Raw genomic sequence first — 16,800 nt, 5'->3', positions numbered from 1 at the left:
TGTGTTAGGCCTGTGACCTGTCCAGAGTGTACCCCGCCTCTCACCCACCATAATTATGGTCAATTATTAAACCCACACTACAATTTTTCAAAATAAAAACAAAAAAACAAACAAACAAAAAAAGCCCAAATAATCAGATTTTTTTAAAAACATTTTGCCCACATAATTTGTTTCCATCAGTTTCATCTATGTGTGCAGGGTCACAAGGTTTCAGCTGTCACAGGGTGAGATGTGGAACACTTGTCCAGGTCATTAGTTAATCACAGGACTAACCTACAGTCAGTCAGAGCAATCAGTAAACCTAACACGCATGTCTTTGGACTGTGAGAGGAAGTCTGAGAGCGCACACAGGCACAGGGAGAACATGCAAACTTGGATAGGCTGTCGAAGTGTGACAAGAGTGCAAGTAGTCCTCGAGTAAAACACTGCTGGTGCCCAATGAAGGGTTTAAATCACTTCCTATGACTGATAAATAAAGGCAAAGTTTTTGTCTTGAGAGTGCGCAAAGCAAATGCCAGAAAAACTCAAACTCTATGGAGTAAGTCAAGACCTGTGAAGACGTCCGCCTGTTTTTTCCACAGTGCTGGAGCCTCGTCTAGAAGACGACTGGCACAGGAACAACAATGACGACTCACCCGCATTTTGCCGTTCATCTTTAATATTTTCATCCACATGACAAAACATTTCTTGCAAAAATATAAAACATGTGAAATAAATTCTCAGGCTGGAGTCAGATCGGGATTGACGAACACGTTAGAGTTCAGAAAGACAAAGGAGACAATAGCAGCTCGATTCTTCTCAGCTCTTCCAGAGTTTCTGAAAATAACTCACGTTTGTTCCTCTGCAAAAGTTTCTGCCATACAGCCACATTATTACAGGTCGGAGACAGTGATGTATGTCCCACTTAACTTGAATATAACGTCCGCATCTGTCACCAGCTAAAATAAGTCTGTTAGCAAAAGAGTTTCTTTAAATAGAAAAACTAACCAACTCTACTAATAATTAATGGTACATAAAAAATATTTCTTATTTGAGTCCAGGAAGTGTTCATTAAATAAACTTCATACTTAAGAAGCATTGTTAGACGCAGGGCCAGCCTCAAGTGACCATTAGAGGAACTGCAGTCTTGGAACATAGCATTGATATTGTTTTGATGCTTTAAAGTCCAAATCTGTTCTCAAAACTAGTCAGATAAAAGTAATTTAATCTGCATTGAATAAATGTTTGGTTGACTATTTGGCCAACATTCATTTTCTAATTTTAAGATTGTAATTGCAGCCTCGAGGGAGGCTAAGATGGCTTCAAACTTTTGCAGATGATCAAACTGAGACTTACTGACAGTGAAATTCTCGTGAAAAAAAAAATTTCCCAATAGTGCAAAGACATCCCAACAAGAACAAAAACTACAGTCGGGAGAGAGCGCTTGTTTCTCGTGAGTTCCAGTTAGTCACAAAAGACGACATTGACATCTACACAGCTTTTTAGAACTACAATGTAACGGCCACCTGCTAAAACTGTGCTATCGAGCTGAAAAAGTGAGTTGAGTCTCTGGTTTGGTTTTGGATTAGCCCTTCCACGACTCCGCTGGCAGTGCTGACGTATGTTGAAGCCCCAAGTTGAATTCTGGGGAGAAAAAACACGATGCTTCCGTGTTTCGGCTCTTAGCGTCCGTTTGTTTATGGCTTTGTAGAAACGAAAAAGAAACTGGAAAAAGATAAAATATTTGAAAAGTTTTAATTCTCTGGACCTGAATTATCGCTGCAGTGAGCTGCCTGATCAGCGTGTCCTCATGGGTCATCACACGCCGTCATGGGGAAAAGCCTGCGGCCTACACAGTGGCGCTTCTGTCAACAGTTTCCCGGGTTTGAGGCTAACCCTCTTAAGAAAAGTCAACATGGCCAAGGCCTCTAGGGGTCCTCCTCCATGTCATCCAGGTTGGGCGACATGATGAAGTGTTTGGGGTAGTGCAAGCCTCTCTCGTCAGCGTATTCCTCCCATCGGGCATCGTCGCTTTCGTGAGTGATGTATCGCTCACCTCGCCGTGTCTCGAACTCCCTGAGGTCCAGCCAGGTCTGGTAGTCCTGGACGACAATGACAACATTAAACACTTTTTTTATGCTCAGCTTTCACTCCATCTTTGACTGCTACAGGAGCTTTGCATGATTCATTGCTCAAAATAATCCTTATTTATGTTAGACTGGACCAGTTCATCCTCCATTTGAAACAAGCCATTTTAGCTCCTCCCCCCTATTAAGCCAACTTTCTTCTGATTGGTTGCCCCTTGGCTGTGGAAATCTGCTAAGAAGCATGTCTATAAGCCTGAGAAAATCTATTGTTGTATATTTGATATAGAGGTCAACTGTCCCTTTAAATCAGTGATTTAAGGTATGATTTGATCATTCAAAAACAGAGTTAAAATAATAACTTTATGTCCTGCATCACAGACTGTACACAAAAGATGGACACAGCTTCCAAGTCGAAAACATAAATATGAAGCCAACGTGAATCTGCATTCATTCTAATGGCCAGCAGGGGGCGACTCCTGTGGTTACACAAAGACTAGTGAATGAGAAACCAGCCTTGGCCCTTCTTGCTCTATGACCTCATTACATTTTTTCCTAAAGGGGGGAATAAATGTTTTACTTTCATTAAGTACTGCATATTCACTGTGAATCCACTGTTTGTTCATTTTATCTTGTGCTTTTATTTTATTGTTCTTATTCTGCCATTGTTTTACTAAGTGTTTTATCTTATTGTAAAGTGTCCTTGGGTGACTTGAAAGGCGCTCATAAATAAAATTTATTATTATTATTATTATTATTATTATTATTATTATTATTGTCATTATTAAATCTTTATTTACTTTAATAACGCTCATGCGATACTGCAGACTCTTCTAAGGAAAGCAGTTTGGTTACCTGCAGCCAGGGGTGGCTCAGCGACTTGTCCACGCTGTAGCGCTTCCTCATCTTCACCTGCAGCAGGTTATTAATCAGGTCTTTGGCTGTCGGAGAAGAATAGTCAAGTGGCGTTAAAACACACAAATTGTTACAAATGTGAACATGAATGAACCCAAGTCCAGATGTTCCCTTACCCTCTTCTGAGATCTCCTTCCAGGGGTTGGCTGGGTACATGAAGGCGGCATTCTGGATCTGGTCATTGATGTCCTCGTCCTCATTGAAGGGAAACGTCCCGCTCAGACTGACGTAGACGATGACGCCGACCGACCACATGTCCAGAGATCGGTTGTAGCCTTTGCTGCGGAGCACCTCGGGCGCCAAGTAGGCCGGAGTGCCAACCACTGAGCGGCGGAACGACTTCTCCCCGATGATACGAGCGAAACCAAAGTCGCAGAGCTTCACCTGGTTGAGAGGGGGGAAAAATGCAGCATTAATCCACTGGCTCTCCCGTGAGTTCCTCGTCCTTCTAATTTATAATTAAACAGAAGGTAGCTGTGGCGGCGACTATCGTTCTGCTCTGGACCCTTGGTGAGATCGGTACTATGAAAACTTCTGGTTCTTGTGGTCTGCAGTGCACTGGTGTGGAGTACTGTCAGACCCAAAGACAAGGCTCCCTGGAAAGCAGCTGAATGACATCAAGGACCAGCGCAATAGCAACCAAGTTCCAACCAATTGCAACACCTGGGTGAGCTGCCTCAGTGTGGGAAAGTGCATTTGTACTAACCTGAGGAAACGGCTCTGCAGAGGCCAGCAGGACGTTCTCAGGCTTCAGATCACAGTGGACGATGTTCTTGAAGTGAAGATGCCTCAGGGCTACCAGGATCTGCAGACCCAACAGTCACAAACTGAATGACTCCTATCAGAGTCCTATCAGACATCCACATAAACCCTGCCTAAGAAAACAGACAAAAAAGTGTCTCCTTCCGCCTGAGCTTTCACGTTCTCACCTGTGTAACCAGGAACTTGGTGAGCCGTTCGGGTAGCCGGCTCTTCTCGCTGGATAAAATCATCTCCAGCATGTCGCCGTGAAGCTTCTCCATGACCACAAACACCTGCTCGGGCGTCTCAAACATGCACTCCAGGTTAACAATCCCCGGATGGTGGAGGTTCTGTCACACATAGGAGACAATCTGTGAAAACTAGATTCTAACTGGAGCAATCTAATGAAGTAATTAACAGTTTTGTAAAGATGTTATCCATTTTTTAAAACTATAAAAAGGATTCCTCACACATGATGCTCGATTACATCTTAAATATTGTTTGATCACTGCATTCATCGTGGGAAGCCGAGATTGTGAGATTAAAATTTGATTGATTGTACAGCTCTAACTTAATCTCACATTAAATTGATAAAGCTCGCCACGTCTCACCTGAAGTATGGCCACCTCGTTCCTCAGCTGGCTCTCCTGCTTAGTAGGAAACCGCATTTTGTCGATGATTTTGATCGCCACGTCTCTGCCGGTCTTTCTGTGTTTACCTGCAGAAGATGAGAAAAGAGATCAATTTGATTGTTTGTAATTGCCTGTAATGCATATAAAATATGTCTCATTTTAACACGACCTCTCACCTCCATAAACGATCCCAAACTGTCCCGAGCCGAGGACCTCGTCAGCAAAGATCTGATACACTGAGCTGATATCCTGAACAAGACAGATTAGAGCACCTCAGACTGTGAGAACATCCTTAACTGTGTACGGACAAATCTGAAATAAAGAGGAAAAAAAAATCTGCTTGTGTGTGATGGCTTACCACATTTTCTTGTATCTGGGAGTTGGACACTGATATGCTGATAGACAGTTCCTCTGAGAAGACACAAAATAAAATACATATACATATTTATATATATTAAAAAAAAAAGGTGAAATCTGCAGGTATTTAACCCCCTTCACTTACAGCAAACACGTGTTTTTTTCCCCCCAACCTCCAAATCATTAAAATCTCATTTCCAACATTTCCTTGTTTATCAAAGACAGAGGTGACGGGAGATTTCCAGCTGGGATCAAACATGTGGATTTCTTTGTACACTGTACGACAAAAAGAGCCCTGACGACATTTCGTTTCCAGCTGCGACAACGATCTCCAAATCGTTTTCCAGATCTCACAAGAATAAAAGCCTCTGTTTCCTGTCTCCTCCTTTCATGTGATGGGAGCATTAATTCGGGCTGACACTGAAAGCCGACGGCGCGTTCTGTGCAAAGAAAACTGATGAGCTGACATCGATTTCGGATCGCTGCCCGGGGTTTGATCGGGTCACCCCTCTGCGATCAATACCTGCAGTCTGATGTAGATAGGCAGCCTGTTGATATTTAGGTCACCATGCAGAGCTGATGTAGGTTTATCGAAGTGGGAAGCACACATATGCAAAGAGTGCTGAGGAATTTTGACCCAGGGATGCAATTCTTTCACTAGAGGCCTGGGAGTTTGCGCATCCGAAACATTCTTAGGACTGCACTCCTGTACACCTTGTGACATTTCCTCCAGTGACGTATCAGATCAAACATACAAAGTGCAAATGTTGGTTTGTGATTTTGTCTTTAGATTTAGAGACTCACCTGAGAATAAACTAATAAACCAATAGCATGTTTTTATCAAATATATTAAAGTTATTGCACAAAAACAGCTGATTCTGAGGGGGTCAGGTTGCTGAGTTTCCATGAAATGAGCCACATGAAAGCGATCCAGGAGCAATTTGTTGGCAATCTGCATTTTCCAGGAAGATGGAGCGTCACAAGGCAAAAGTGAGAACATCAAGTTAACATTTTGGATCCATGGAGTGGAAATTCCCAAGAGCTTAATCCGATCATGAATCTATAATCAATATTTAAAAAACAAAAACAAAAAACAGGTAGATAACCAAGAGCCCCTACACTGTGATCACCTTTGACCGCAGGGATGGATCAGACATGAAAAAACGGTTCTTTCTGTAAATACTGACTCTTTTAAATTGACGAAATGCTTCTTCCTGTCTAAACCTGTGCGATTACTGCTGTTCCCTAACAAAGACAAACCCCGACCACTGCAAGTTTATGTCGCGTAGATAGAATTTGTCAGATAGAATAACATTTCATAACAGTACAATAACAACAATAAAACGGTTGGACCACTGGAAAAAAAGAAGGATAACATCACATGAAGTCTTTAAATGCTTCAATAATCTCCACAGAACACCACACGACCTGTAAACGCAGCACCAGTGTTTGCATGCCTGCTGATTGCTTCCATTTATATAACTTTGACACTAATGGATCTGCAGCAGAGCAGTGTCATTTCTTTCCTTTTTTTCTTTTGCGTGGGGGTGGATTTCCCTCGGTTATACATGACTATAAAGGTCCAGTGGCGGTCTGTGTGTCTATGAGGTAATAAAACAAAAAGTGGTGTTACATCACCGGTGCATTAACTTATTGATGCCATGATTTCAAAAACAAAACATCCATTTTCAGGAGGAAATTGAAGCTCCGCGTTAATTACTCAACAAGTGGAAAACGCCACTGCTGACTGTGTCCCCTGAAGCGCCGCACTTTTATAACACACCAACTGTGCTCAATAACAGCTAATGCTCTTTTACTTTAATTCCACGAGGTGCATTTAGGTGCTCTAATTTAAAGGATGAAACTTAAGACTCTTATTTTCAGACAAAGAGACAGTTTAACCTGAGATGGATCGGAGCTGAGATGAAGCGGAAAATCCTCTGAAATCCCTTCAATCATGTTAAAATGCCAGCAGACGGCGTGTGTCTGCGCGTGTTTGTGTGTGTTGTGTAACGGTGGCCTCCTAAAACAATATTTGGAAGCTTTTCGCAGGCGAACAAACAAACGCACGTCCATTAAAGCATAAAAAGTCTAATCTGATTTCAGAAGCGACTCCATTACTGTATCAAAGGGCAAAGATGGGCATTAATATAGTGTGCATGAACCTCACTGGGTGTGCCTCCATTATCAAACATCTGCCTTTTATTACATAAAGATAAAATTTAGAAAGATATTCCATCTTTCTAAAAATATACAAACTGACACAGAAAGGTCGTCAGAGGTAGAACAAACCATAACAACGCTTTTCTACTACATGTACAACAAAAGTAGATGCAATCCATCAGTGGAAATATCCACAGGTTTAAAAATATGTCTATAAGTATACATACAATGGGGGAAATAATTTATCTCCTGCTGAATTTGTAAGTTTGTTCATTTACAAACAAATGAACAGTTTCTGATTTTTACAATAGTTTCATTTAAACAGAGAGAAACAGAGTATCAACCAAAAATCCAGAAAGAACACATTACATAAAAGTTAAATTGATTTGTGTCATTGAGTATGTATTTGATCTGTAACCCAGCTAGAGTTCCTGCTTCCACAGACTGGCTGTGAGCCAAATGGGCACGCAGATTAGAGTTAGTTAATCAATTACAGATACTCCTGATCTCTCCTTGTTGTGTATAAAGCACACCTCGCTAAAGAACCGGTTTCAAACATTCCAGCCTCTCCACCACTACGGACAAGAGCAACGAGATGTCAAAGAACAAGACTAGAACAGACTACAAGACGAGCAACACGAAGCTCAGTGAGAAGGTGATAAATGGGAAATGAAAGAAATCTAAAATGACCATCAGTCACCCTCGTGCTTTAGCTCCAAACAAGAGCTTGCCTCACAGGAGAAGCTTGTTAATGACCTGAAGGCACCAAGAAGACCATCAGTAACACATTCCCGCAGTCAAGCATGGAGGTGGAACCATTACGCTTTGGGAATGTTTCTGACTGTACGGAACGACTTTATCACATTGGGGAGCCAATGGACCATTAAATCTTGCAAGAGAACTGACGGTGCTTTCTCATTTTCAATCATTTAATTTAGCTGGAATGAACAAGCCAATATGAGTGTCATGTTATTGGGTTCACTTTTTTGATTGGTTGCCATTCCTCAAGAGGTTGGGTCTTATGTAACATGAATAAATGCAAGACTAATTCCTCAAATATTCTGTTTTTGTCTTTTTACACGCTTGTAAACCACAGAGAGAGTAAAAGAAAGACTGGTGTAGCCACCATGATCTTGGTTTGAAAAGCCTCAAACTAAACACTGTCACGGTCGCCATCTTGGTGTTTTGAGTTGTGTCTGATAAGTCACGGGTTAAATCTCAATTTTTGACCTTAGAAATGACAATACTTCACAAAATTAATTCCTAGTTTGTTTTTTTCAGTATGACCTGCAGATAGCATAACATATCTACTGAAGTCATAGTTAAAAAAAATGAGAATGTTCCATTGCAGCAAGACCCACCGCCCCCTGCTGGCCGTTAGAATAAATGCAGGTTTATGACACTTCTATATTTATTTAGCCATTCAGTTCATGGTAGTATTGAGAGCTTGAAAAGAAAATGACTGGACTTTTTTGGGGGGGTTTGTTTGTTTGTTTGTTTTTTGGCTATTAACTTCTACATTGGCTTTTCAGACACAGCGGTCACATCCGTATTTTTTTACACAAAACTGAATTTCCTGCTGAAGGTACAGAAGGAACAGGCAAAACCAAGAACAGGACCAAAGACTAAAGAGGGTCCGTCACTCACTGTGATCCTTCCCCTGGCCTGGCCCCGTGCCGACGCTAGCCTTGGGTGTGACGGGCATCAGCGCCTGCCGGATGGCTTTCTCCCAACTCTGCCCTACATCCCGTCCCACGCCAGATGCTGCCAAAGCTGGGTTGTGGTAGAGGCCACCGTTGTCCTCCCCGACGTAGTACACCATGCTGCCCGTGATGATCTCAAAGCAGTGTGGGTTGCTACCCTGAGGCAGTCTGCCAAAGTCTTGCGCCGGCTCCACCTGCAGGATCTCAGACAGGGGGATCTCCTATGGAATAAAAAAGAAAGTTTAAATCCTGGGTCTTGTGGATGAAGTAATCTAAAAAGGTCCCTTTAGCCTGAACTTGAACTTCGGCACTTATAGAACATATCTTCTCTGATTTGATTTTATTCTTTAAGAGTCAGAATCATCCATGAGGTCTTGAAATTATCCAGAGGGCTCCATCCGAGCACCTCTCCTCTCCTTGCTAAAACTAAGACACTCTTTGAATGTCAGTGTTTAAAACTTCTCTTCCTTCCTTTTCTGGCAGAGTGCAGAAACCCTGCACCCCTCCACAAACCCTTAACCATGCCAGATCAAACATTTCAAAAAGAGCGATTGGCTCAGTGGTGTCTCCACGCTCCTCGGACTCATTTGAACCTTTTGCCAAGTTCACCCCGAGCCACGCCCTCCCATCACCATCTTTTCATCCTCTGATTAAAAGGCAGGACGTGCCTTAGAAGCTTCGGGCACTTGGCAGTGTGGCAGTGAGCCAAAGAGGCGGCAGGGAAGCGACCCGACATCTCCAAAAACCACCACAGATCCCCCACCCTCCAACCACCCCACCTCCCCGGCCTTGTGCTCCATACCTCCTCCCTGGCTTTCTCTTCAAAGGAGGATTTCTGCTGCGCTTTGTGCTAAAGGTCAACAGGTCGGCGGCAGGCGCAAGATAAAAGGACGTGAGGTATGAGAGAGGGAAGTGATGGAGCTGCAGCTGAATTCAGTGATCACAGTTTTCAAGGAAATTATTTAGTCCAACTTGGAAGTTCAAAATTGGATTAAAAAAATAAATAAAAGCCACAGATCTGCACTGTCATTAAAAACACATCAGTGAGCACACTGCTGCTAAAGTTTACAGGCACTCGTCATGGGCATAAATGTCGTGGTAATTTGGGTCTTTTAGTGACTTCTTTGAACTGTTGCTTTTCCAGTTAAATGACTGTGCAGCATGCATCTTTAATGACTTTAAACACAAGAATTATGAGCTTGAATTTATTTTGGATTTTCTCTCATTCACACATGGTCAAAAGCCTACATACGGGCTCAGATATAAACATCACACCCAATATTTAGCAAGTTGACCAGAGTTGGTAGCCACCAACAAGCTTCTGGTTCAATATGAATATTTGACACCTTTTATTGGCAGAATTGGTAGAATTCATTCAAACTGGTTGGTTTCCTGGCATGGACATGGCTTTAAAGCGTAGCCCACAAATCTTTAATGGGGTTGAGGTCGAGGATTTGTGAAGCCCATTCCAGAAGCTTAAATTTAGCCTGTTCTGTTTGAACAGCTAATTGTATCCAAGTTTCAAGCGTCTGTGGATTTGAAGTATTTTTTGTTTATTATTTCATCTACTTTGGCACAGAACATGATGTTACCACCGCCATGCTTTACAGTAGGTTTGAAAACCTCACCTTTACTTCTCAAACACCTCTTATCACTGTGGCTCTTTATCTTGTATAAATCATAAAGTTTTTCTTCAGCAGTTATTTGGCGTGTCCATGTGGGCAGCTGGAAATTTTAGTCAAGCTTGATGGTGCTGATTCTGGAGAGGGGGCTTCTTTCTTGGTCAGCAACCACTCAGTCTAGTGACGTAAAACTCACTTCACTGTGGACTGTTCATGGCAGGCTTCAACCTTGGTGGTTCCTGGGTTGTCCATCATCCGAGGGTGACAGTTTGGGTTTGTCTTCCCAACCTCACCAAAGTGGTGACATATCCAAACAACAATTTTTTGAACAATGATCTTGAATCTTGGATGACCTTTTTAGATCTTCACTGAATTCTTTGGACTTCTCCATGGTTTTGAGTATGGGTCAGTCCAATGAGTGGTGTCAAACAAATCCTTTTATGCTGGCAAAGAGGAACTACCAGTTGAAGCCAATTGTGATCACCAACAGTTAACAGGCCTTAGCAACGTGAACTTAAGACATTGTAGAAACATCAGCACCACTTCTTAAAAATATTTGAGTGAGCGAATGTATATGTTTGTCCTTGGATTAAAGAAAGTCTAAAATAAATTCAAACGTATGCACCCAGTTCTTGTTACAATCACAACGGGCGATCGTGGCTCAAGAGTTGGGAGGTCGCCTTGTAATCGGAAGGTTGCCAGTTCAAGCCCTGGCTTGGACAGTCTCGTCGTTGTGTCCAAAACCCGTTGCCTACTGGTGGTGGTCAGAGGGCCCGGTGGCGCCAGTGTCCGGCAGCCTCGCCTCTGTCAGCGCGCCCCAGGGTGGCCGTGGCTACAATGTAGCTTGCCATCACCAGTGTGTGAATGGGTGGATGACTGAATGTGTAAAGCGCTTTGGGGTCCTTAGGGACTAGTAAAGCGCTATACAAATACAGGCCATTTACTGAAATGGCCAGTAAATGGCACATTATTCAATGTCAGTGTCGGTACAACAGATAGTTTTAATGTTTCTTTGCCACCTTTCTTTAAATATATTAAGTTACATTATCAACACAGAGCTTTCAACCAATGATAGACAACCTGCTCTTGGAACAATTACAGTGGACAAGCAGACAGTGATGTGTGTTAATGTCTTATGAGGTTCATGCTGTGTTACGGTATGAACCCGACTCCCTCCAGCTCTTCTCTTCACGTCGCTGCTTTGTTTGGCTGAGCAGCTGAAACTAGATCCGGGGCTCACCGGGTCTCCTACCTTGTAATACTTGGCTCCACTTTCATTCTGAAACAGAGTCAGACTCTTGCTGTCCAGCCTCCAGTAATGTCTCTTCCTCTGCAAAGACAAAACTTGTCATTAGGGAGAATGCTTTGAATCTGAGTCCAGAGAGAAAATAAAAATCTTTAAATCTCTTTTAGTTTCCAGTAATCAAAGACTTTCCTTTGAGGTTTTGAGTGATGGATATAAATGGAAGTATCTGAAGTACAAGAAACCGTTTCAAACAGTACTATATGTAGGACAGAGTCTTTTTATTGACCAATAATTTAATTCCCTGGATGACAATAGATGTGTTCACCTGATGCACTTAACTGCTTGTTCATTTCTAGTAGAGCATTTGCATGTAGAACATGTTTCCAGATTGTGTGGATATATACCAAAAACCAAAGCTCAGTGATTAAAATGGATTTAATAATTTCTGCACTGACTTGATGAAGCACCTCGAACTTCCAGACTGCAGTGCTAAAGCTGACGTAGGTTATCAGTGCCCCGTGTTTGTTCATCTCCAAAAACTACCAAGCTGAAATATTTGAAATTTGGCAGTGAGGTAGAGCAAATAAAAAAGGAAACGTTTGAAATTTTGGTGCAGATTAACATCACTTTTATTACATTTTCTAAATACGACGCTGGGATTAGTGACGGCTTTGCCTTTCTCCCAGTAACTCCTACAGCGAAGCACATTATTGAAAAATGCTATTCACATTAGCCAATTAGTGCTTACAGTGTAATGTACAAATTTTATATTTGCATTGTGTTTCATATGTCTTGTGTTTGAATATTGCCTATAAATGTTTTAGCTTTTAGTGTTTGTGTCTGTTTTTTGGAATTTTTTGCTGCTCCTAAGAGCTTTTAGCCAAAGCCAAAGGATTAGACTGGATTGATATTTTTACTTAATTATAAAATGAATTCAGATATTTCCTGCTTTTGTTGTTGTTCCTGCAAACAGACAAGCTGTGTTTGTCAGGCACCCAAAGGCCTAAAAAAAAGCTCAAAAGACACCTTAGTTTGTCTGTGTTTTGTGCTTCATCTCACCAGGTTGTCACGGTTGGTGTAGTGCACCAACCAGCCTTCTTTAACCACTGTGGAGCTTTTTCTCTTGGTGTGTTTGATGGACTGGACCACACGCATCAGAGGGATGTTGCTGCTGGTCGACGGGCTGCGTGAAACCAAATAAAAACATGCAAAGAAGCATTTTAAGGAAAAAAAGCCCACACAAAAATACAATACTAATGAGAATGTCAAAGATTCAAATAAAAAAAATAAAATGCATGCAAGTCTTTGGAGGAGTTCCTTCTTTTCTCTTCTCTAAAGCTCTAGGCTCTCTTAACACTGAACACACTCGTTTGTTGTAGATTTCGGTTACAAACCACATGAGGGTGGAGCCATGCTTGTGGTTTATTGCTGACGGGGGTAAAAACATGCCATCCAACACTGGACGTCACTTTGAAATTGTACCGTATATCCGAGAGAAATCGAACCTGTTCACATCACACATATCATGATCTCTACTTATGACAAAGCATCCAATACTGAGGCTCAATAGATTTTCTCATGAGGATAAATTAAGATTTTTATAATGCTATTTTAAAGCCCGTCACCAGTTCCAGTCGTCTGCTTCACCTGATCGTTCTGACCGTCTCGTCATCCTTCTCGCAGTCTGTGCAGGGACCCCCGAAGAAGATCTTGTCTTCGGTGGACTGCTCGTCCTGCTCGTCCATGCTGTGACCTCCATCGCTGTTCACATCGCAGTCCACCTCCATCGTCGCCTCTGAGTCCATACCAGGACTGGCTGGCTCTGAAGAAACAGGAAAAACATGAGAGCCTGGGAACAGGTCTTAAAACTTCCAGCCCGAGATTTCACTGAGCTGCAGTTCCTCTAATGGCCAGTAGGGGTTAGGTGTAAAATGCCAAAGACTTGAAATGAAAACGTTTCTCAATCCAGTTTAAAAAAATAAAAATCAAAAATAGATCAAAAATACTCTGACGTGATCAGTGTAAAGTCTGAGCTCTGCAAACGTGAGATTTCTGTCTCCTTCATTTCTTATATAGACTCCCCACTCATTTCATTGTCTCGTAGAGCAGGTCACCCAAAGGAAAATCATTGTTAGGGTAATCAGGGAGCGAAATGAAGTCACTTTTTTCTTTTCTATCAAAATAAACTTATTACTTAAAATTAGAAATTTTTTGACATCAAAACCTCAGTTGAGGGTTTTTTAAAAAATATTTTCTGCCTTGAGTGCAAGAAATTCTGTGTTGTGTTTTCTAATTTTATTCATGTAATCTTTTATTATTTTCTTTTGACTTCTTTTCAGTGTTAGTAATTTTAATTATTATTTAAATTGCTGTCTTTTATTGTTGTATGGAGGGCGTATGTTCCAATGAATAATAAAAAAGGAAATCAGATATGGTGTTACAGATAAACAGTAGCCAGGGTGGGAACCCATTTAACTGTCCATTTAACGGTTTTGTTTTAGCCTCTGGGCACAACTGTGTATAGCCAACTTCCTGTTCCCTGCGCTGGTCAGAAGAACCTAATCGCATAAACTGTCATGAGATGGCAGCTGACGGCTTTGAGATTGCATTTCCTCCTTGATCTTCTCTACCTGTATGAAACCAAAGTGTCCTCAGCGGTCAATAAAAATCCAACAACAGGAAGAAACTAAAAAGAGTCCAAGAGCAAATCTCCCGTCCTTTGCCTACAGCGTCAGAATCTGTCTGCAGATATTAAATTTTGCCCATCAAAGGTTTCAGATGATTAAAGCGGTAAACGTGAAAACGACTCACCTCCGTTAAAGTCGACCTCGCCCAGGCAGTCTCGAGGTACTTTGGCTGCACATCTCTTATGGCAGTTAAATTTACAGTCTAAAAAGCAAACATACAAAAAACATATTAAACATTTTAAACTTCTTGAATAACCATGTGACGAAGAGTAACCGACGGTTCCCACAGAGTACTGCAGAGTCTCCCCACACACTTCACAGGGCGATTAAGAAAAAAGTGAAGGAAGGTTAGGACTTCACAGCAGATTGAATATCTCTGGAGTTTGGACTGTTGGTTTTCTAAGACGTTCCTGTGTGTGTGTTTTTGCGTGTGTGTCGTCACCTTTGCATTGCAGGCCCTGGCGGAAGAGGCCCTTCAGCAGGCGTTTGCAGAACTGGCAGATGGTGGGACGGGTGTAGGTGTGGACGGAGAAAGTGTGGGGGACTTTCACCCGACCCAGGACCATCTTCTCCATCCAGATGGGCCGGCCGCTCAGCAGGGAGTTGCGCTTCATGGCGCCCAGAAGAGGGCGCTGCAGAGGGGCGGGGAACAGAAACAAAAATGCGAAGAAGAAATAGGATTTATTTTTCTGTTTATGCTCAGATTTCCAAACAGAGAGCAAACTGACCAATAACACTTCAGTAACTCATTTTAGTTTGTATTTAAATTTGTTCTTCATGTAAAAACTAATCATTAAAAGACATCACGCTTAGACGCTGGAGGCAGAAAGTGCTTAATAATTCCTACCCTTATCTTTTATATCTGCAGGGCACTGCCACCCTGGAATAGACGACTTCCACCAGGACAGAAATGTTTTTCATAGAATCAAAAGTGATCATTGAGAACAGCTTTAGCTTCAGTGACCTTTCCTCTCCCAGCAGGGCTTCCAGATCCTCTGACTGATGAGGTCAAGAGTTCAGATTTTATCTCAGTTCTTCTGCCTCTGGCAAATCTTCAGTTTATAGTATTTTGTACCGATACAGAACCAAGATGTCTGAACCATCTGTGGATTCAACTTTCAAATATAAACAACAAATGATGCAGTCTTCTTTTTTTTCTCCATTTTTATGCAAGTTATTTTATTAATTACCACAAACATCCTGAAAGAGGCAATCAGCTGAATCTGGAAACAGGCGAGCCTGTTATGTTGTTGCGCTCATGCATGCGCAGCTTCACGTGGGTGTTGGCAGACTTATCTACTGATTATCACAGTAAAGGTGCTCTGTGTTCATAATGTGAACAAGAAGCACAAATCTGTGCTGAGGTGACTCACTCTCCTAGCATCATTTACATTTAAGGGAAAAGTATTAAATTTAGTTTTCTTTTTTCTTTTTAAATGCACTTTATGAGGTTTGCAGTTTGCCCTCCTGAAGCTCCTTCTAACACACAATCTGCTGGAGCAACTCGCCCAGCTTGCGGGTCAACAGCATGTTCTTGTTAGTCTAAAAAACTAACTCTTTATAGCAATCTACTGACCTCAAAGGAGAGGTCAGAGGTCAAACGTGACATATATGAGGATTTTTGTAAACCATTATGTTGGCCGGAAGCTTTTGGTGGATGTAAGCCAAATTTTAAGTTTTATCAGAATTCATTTAAAACTTTTCAAGCTATCGTGTTCACAGACAGAATAACACACAAGCACACAAACGCTTCTAAAAACATGAATTAGTGTAGAGTTTGTTCTGCGTTCTGCTGTATGTGTCTGGATTGAGTCCACCATAAGGCTAACACGCTGACACACAACTAGACACTCGCACACCCACATCTAAAGCCAACTAACACTCAATTAACCTAATGAGCGAGCGTTTGGACTGTGGCGGGATCACGCAGCTGATCTTTAGGTGAAAGTTTCTCTCGTTTTTGGTCTTTGAGTGATGTTTTTTTTTATTAGTTCTAACTAAAAGGAAATGAAAGGAGTAGTCAGAGCTTCAGAGGTTGATCTGAAACATCAAATTTAGAGATTTGCTCACTCATCGTGAAAGCGGCGTACAGACAAACTCTTTTCCATCCACGAGAACAAGAACAATGACTGTCCTTGTACAGCATGCAGCTTGCAGGGCACTGTCCCGGCAGGAGCAGGAAGCATGTGACACAATGGGCCTGAATTAGTACAGAACAGTTGGATAATCCACCTTCTCACTTCACTGATTCACCATATGTGCATGGACCTCTAGACCTCCTAACAAAGTCCAAATTATCTGAAATGTCCATGAAGAAAGTGAGACTTCTTTAGGATCTGCTGCCCGAGCGTGATCACACATCGGGTCTCTTAAAGGAACAGTTTCTTTCTGGGATCTGTAAAATCTAGCTTGGCTGCTTGTTAATCAATCAGACTAACTGATTGCACAACATGCTGCTCGGGTCCACTCAGGTCAGATACGTATATGGGTCTGACTGTGCTCGGGTCCCCCTCTGATCTGTGTGCTTGCTCAGCCTGTGAGAATCTGACTGTGACTCTCTCTGCTTGTTGGCTTGAACCGGATGGAAAAATCAAGCGGTTTGCCTCGAGCCATCAGACAGAAAGTGCATGTGTGTGTGTATGTGTGTGTGTACTGGGGCTGCACAACTGCA

At 42.1% G+C, this 16,800-nt stretch overlaps 1 protein-coding gene across 3 annotated transcripts in view; it reads right to left on the bottom strand.

Annotated features, from left to right (window-relative positions):
• Positions 1–638: 638 nt before the first annotated feature.
• LOC147313132 (serine/threonine-protein kinase D3-like) overlaps positions 639–16,800 on the bottom strand; it is a 54,000-nt gene continuing 37,838 nt past the window's right edge. For 2 of the 3 annotated variants that reach the window (XM_086265092.1, XM_086265093.1), the window contains exons 6-18: positions 14,572–14,761; positions 14,254–14,331; positions 13,090–13,264; positions 12,502–12,625; positions 11,449–11,526; positions 8,519–8,795; positions 4,710–4,762; positions 4,528–4,600; positions 4,331–4,437; positions 3,908–4,069; positions 3,685–3,783; positions 2,919–3,362; positions 639–2,081 (exon numbers count right to left, since the gene is read on the bottom strand). In XM_086265092.1, the coding sequence (XP_086121218.1) occupies positions 1,908–2,081; positions 2,919–3,362; positions 3,685–3,783; positions 3,908–4,069; positions 4,331–4,437; positions 4,528–4,600; positions 4,710–4,762; positions 8,519–8,795; positions 11,449–11,526; positions 12,502–12,625; positions 13,090–13,264; positions 14,254–14,331; positions 14,572–14,761 (2,034 nt within the window). In that variant the 3' untranslated portion in view covers positions 639–1,907. The remainder of the gene's footprint in view (positions 2,082–2,918; positions 3,363–3,684; positions 3,784–3,907; positions 4,070–4,330; positions 4,438–4,527; positions 4,601–4,709; positions 4,763–8,518; positions 8,796–11,448; positions 11,527–12,501; positions 12,626–13,089; positions 13,265–14,253; positions 14,332–14,571; positions 14,762–16,800) is intronic. The other variant, XM_086265094.1, reaches the window with a different exon arrangement.

Source organism: Aulonocara sp. 'chitande type north' Nkhata Bay, linkage group LG15, assembly GCF_057382095.1.
Source record: "Aulonocara sp. 'chitande type north' Nkhata Bay isolate Kocher_YH1m ecotype deep benthic linkage group LG15, A_spYH_male_GT1.1, whole genome shotgun sequence".
Lineage (NCBI taxonomy): Eukaryota > Metazoa > Chordata > Actinopteri > Cichliformes > Cichlidae > Aulonocara > Aulonocara sp. 'chitande type north' Nkhata Bay.
The sequence above is the reverse complement of the archived record's forward strand: the minus strand, read 5'-3'. Positions and strand labels throughout refer to the sequence as shown.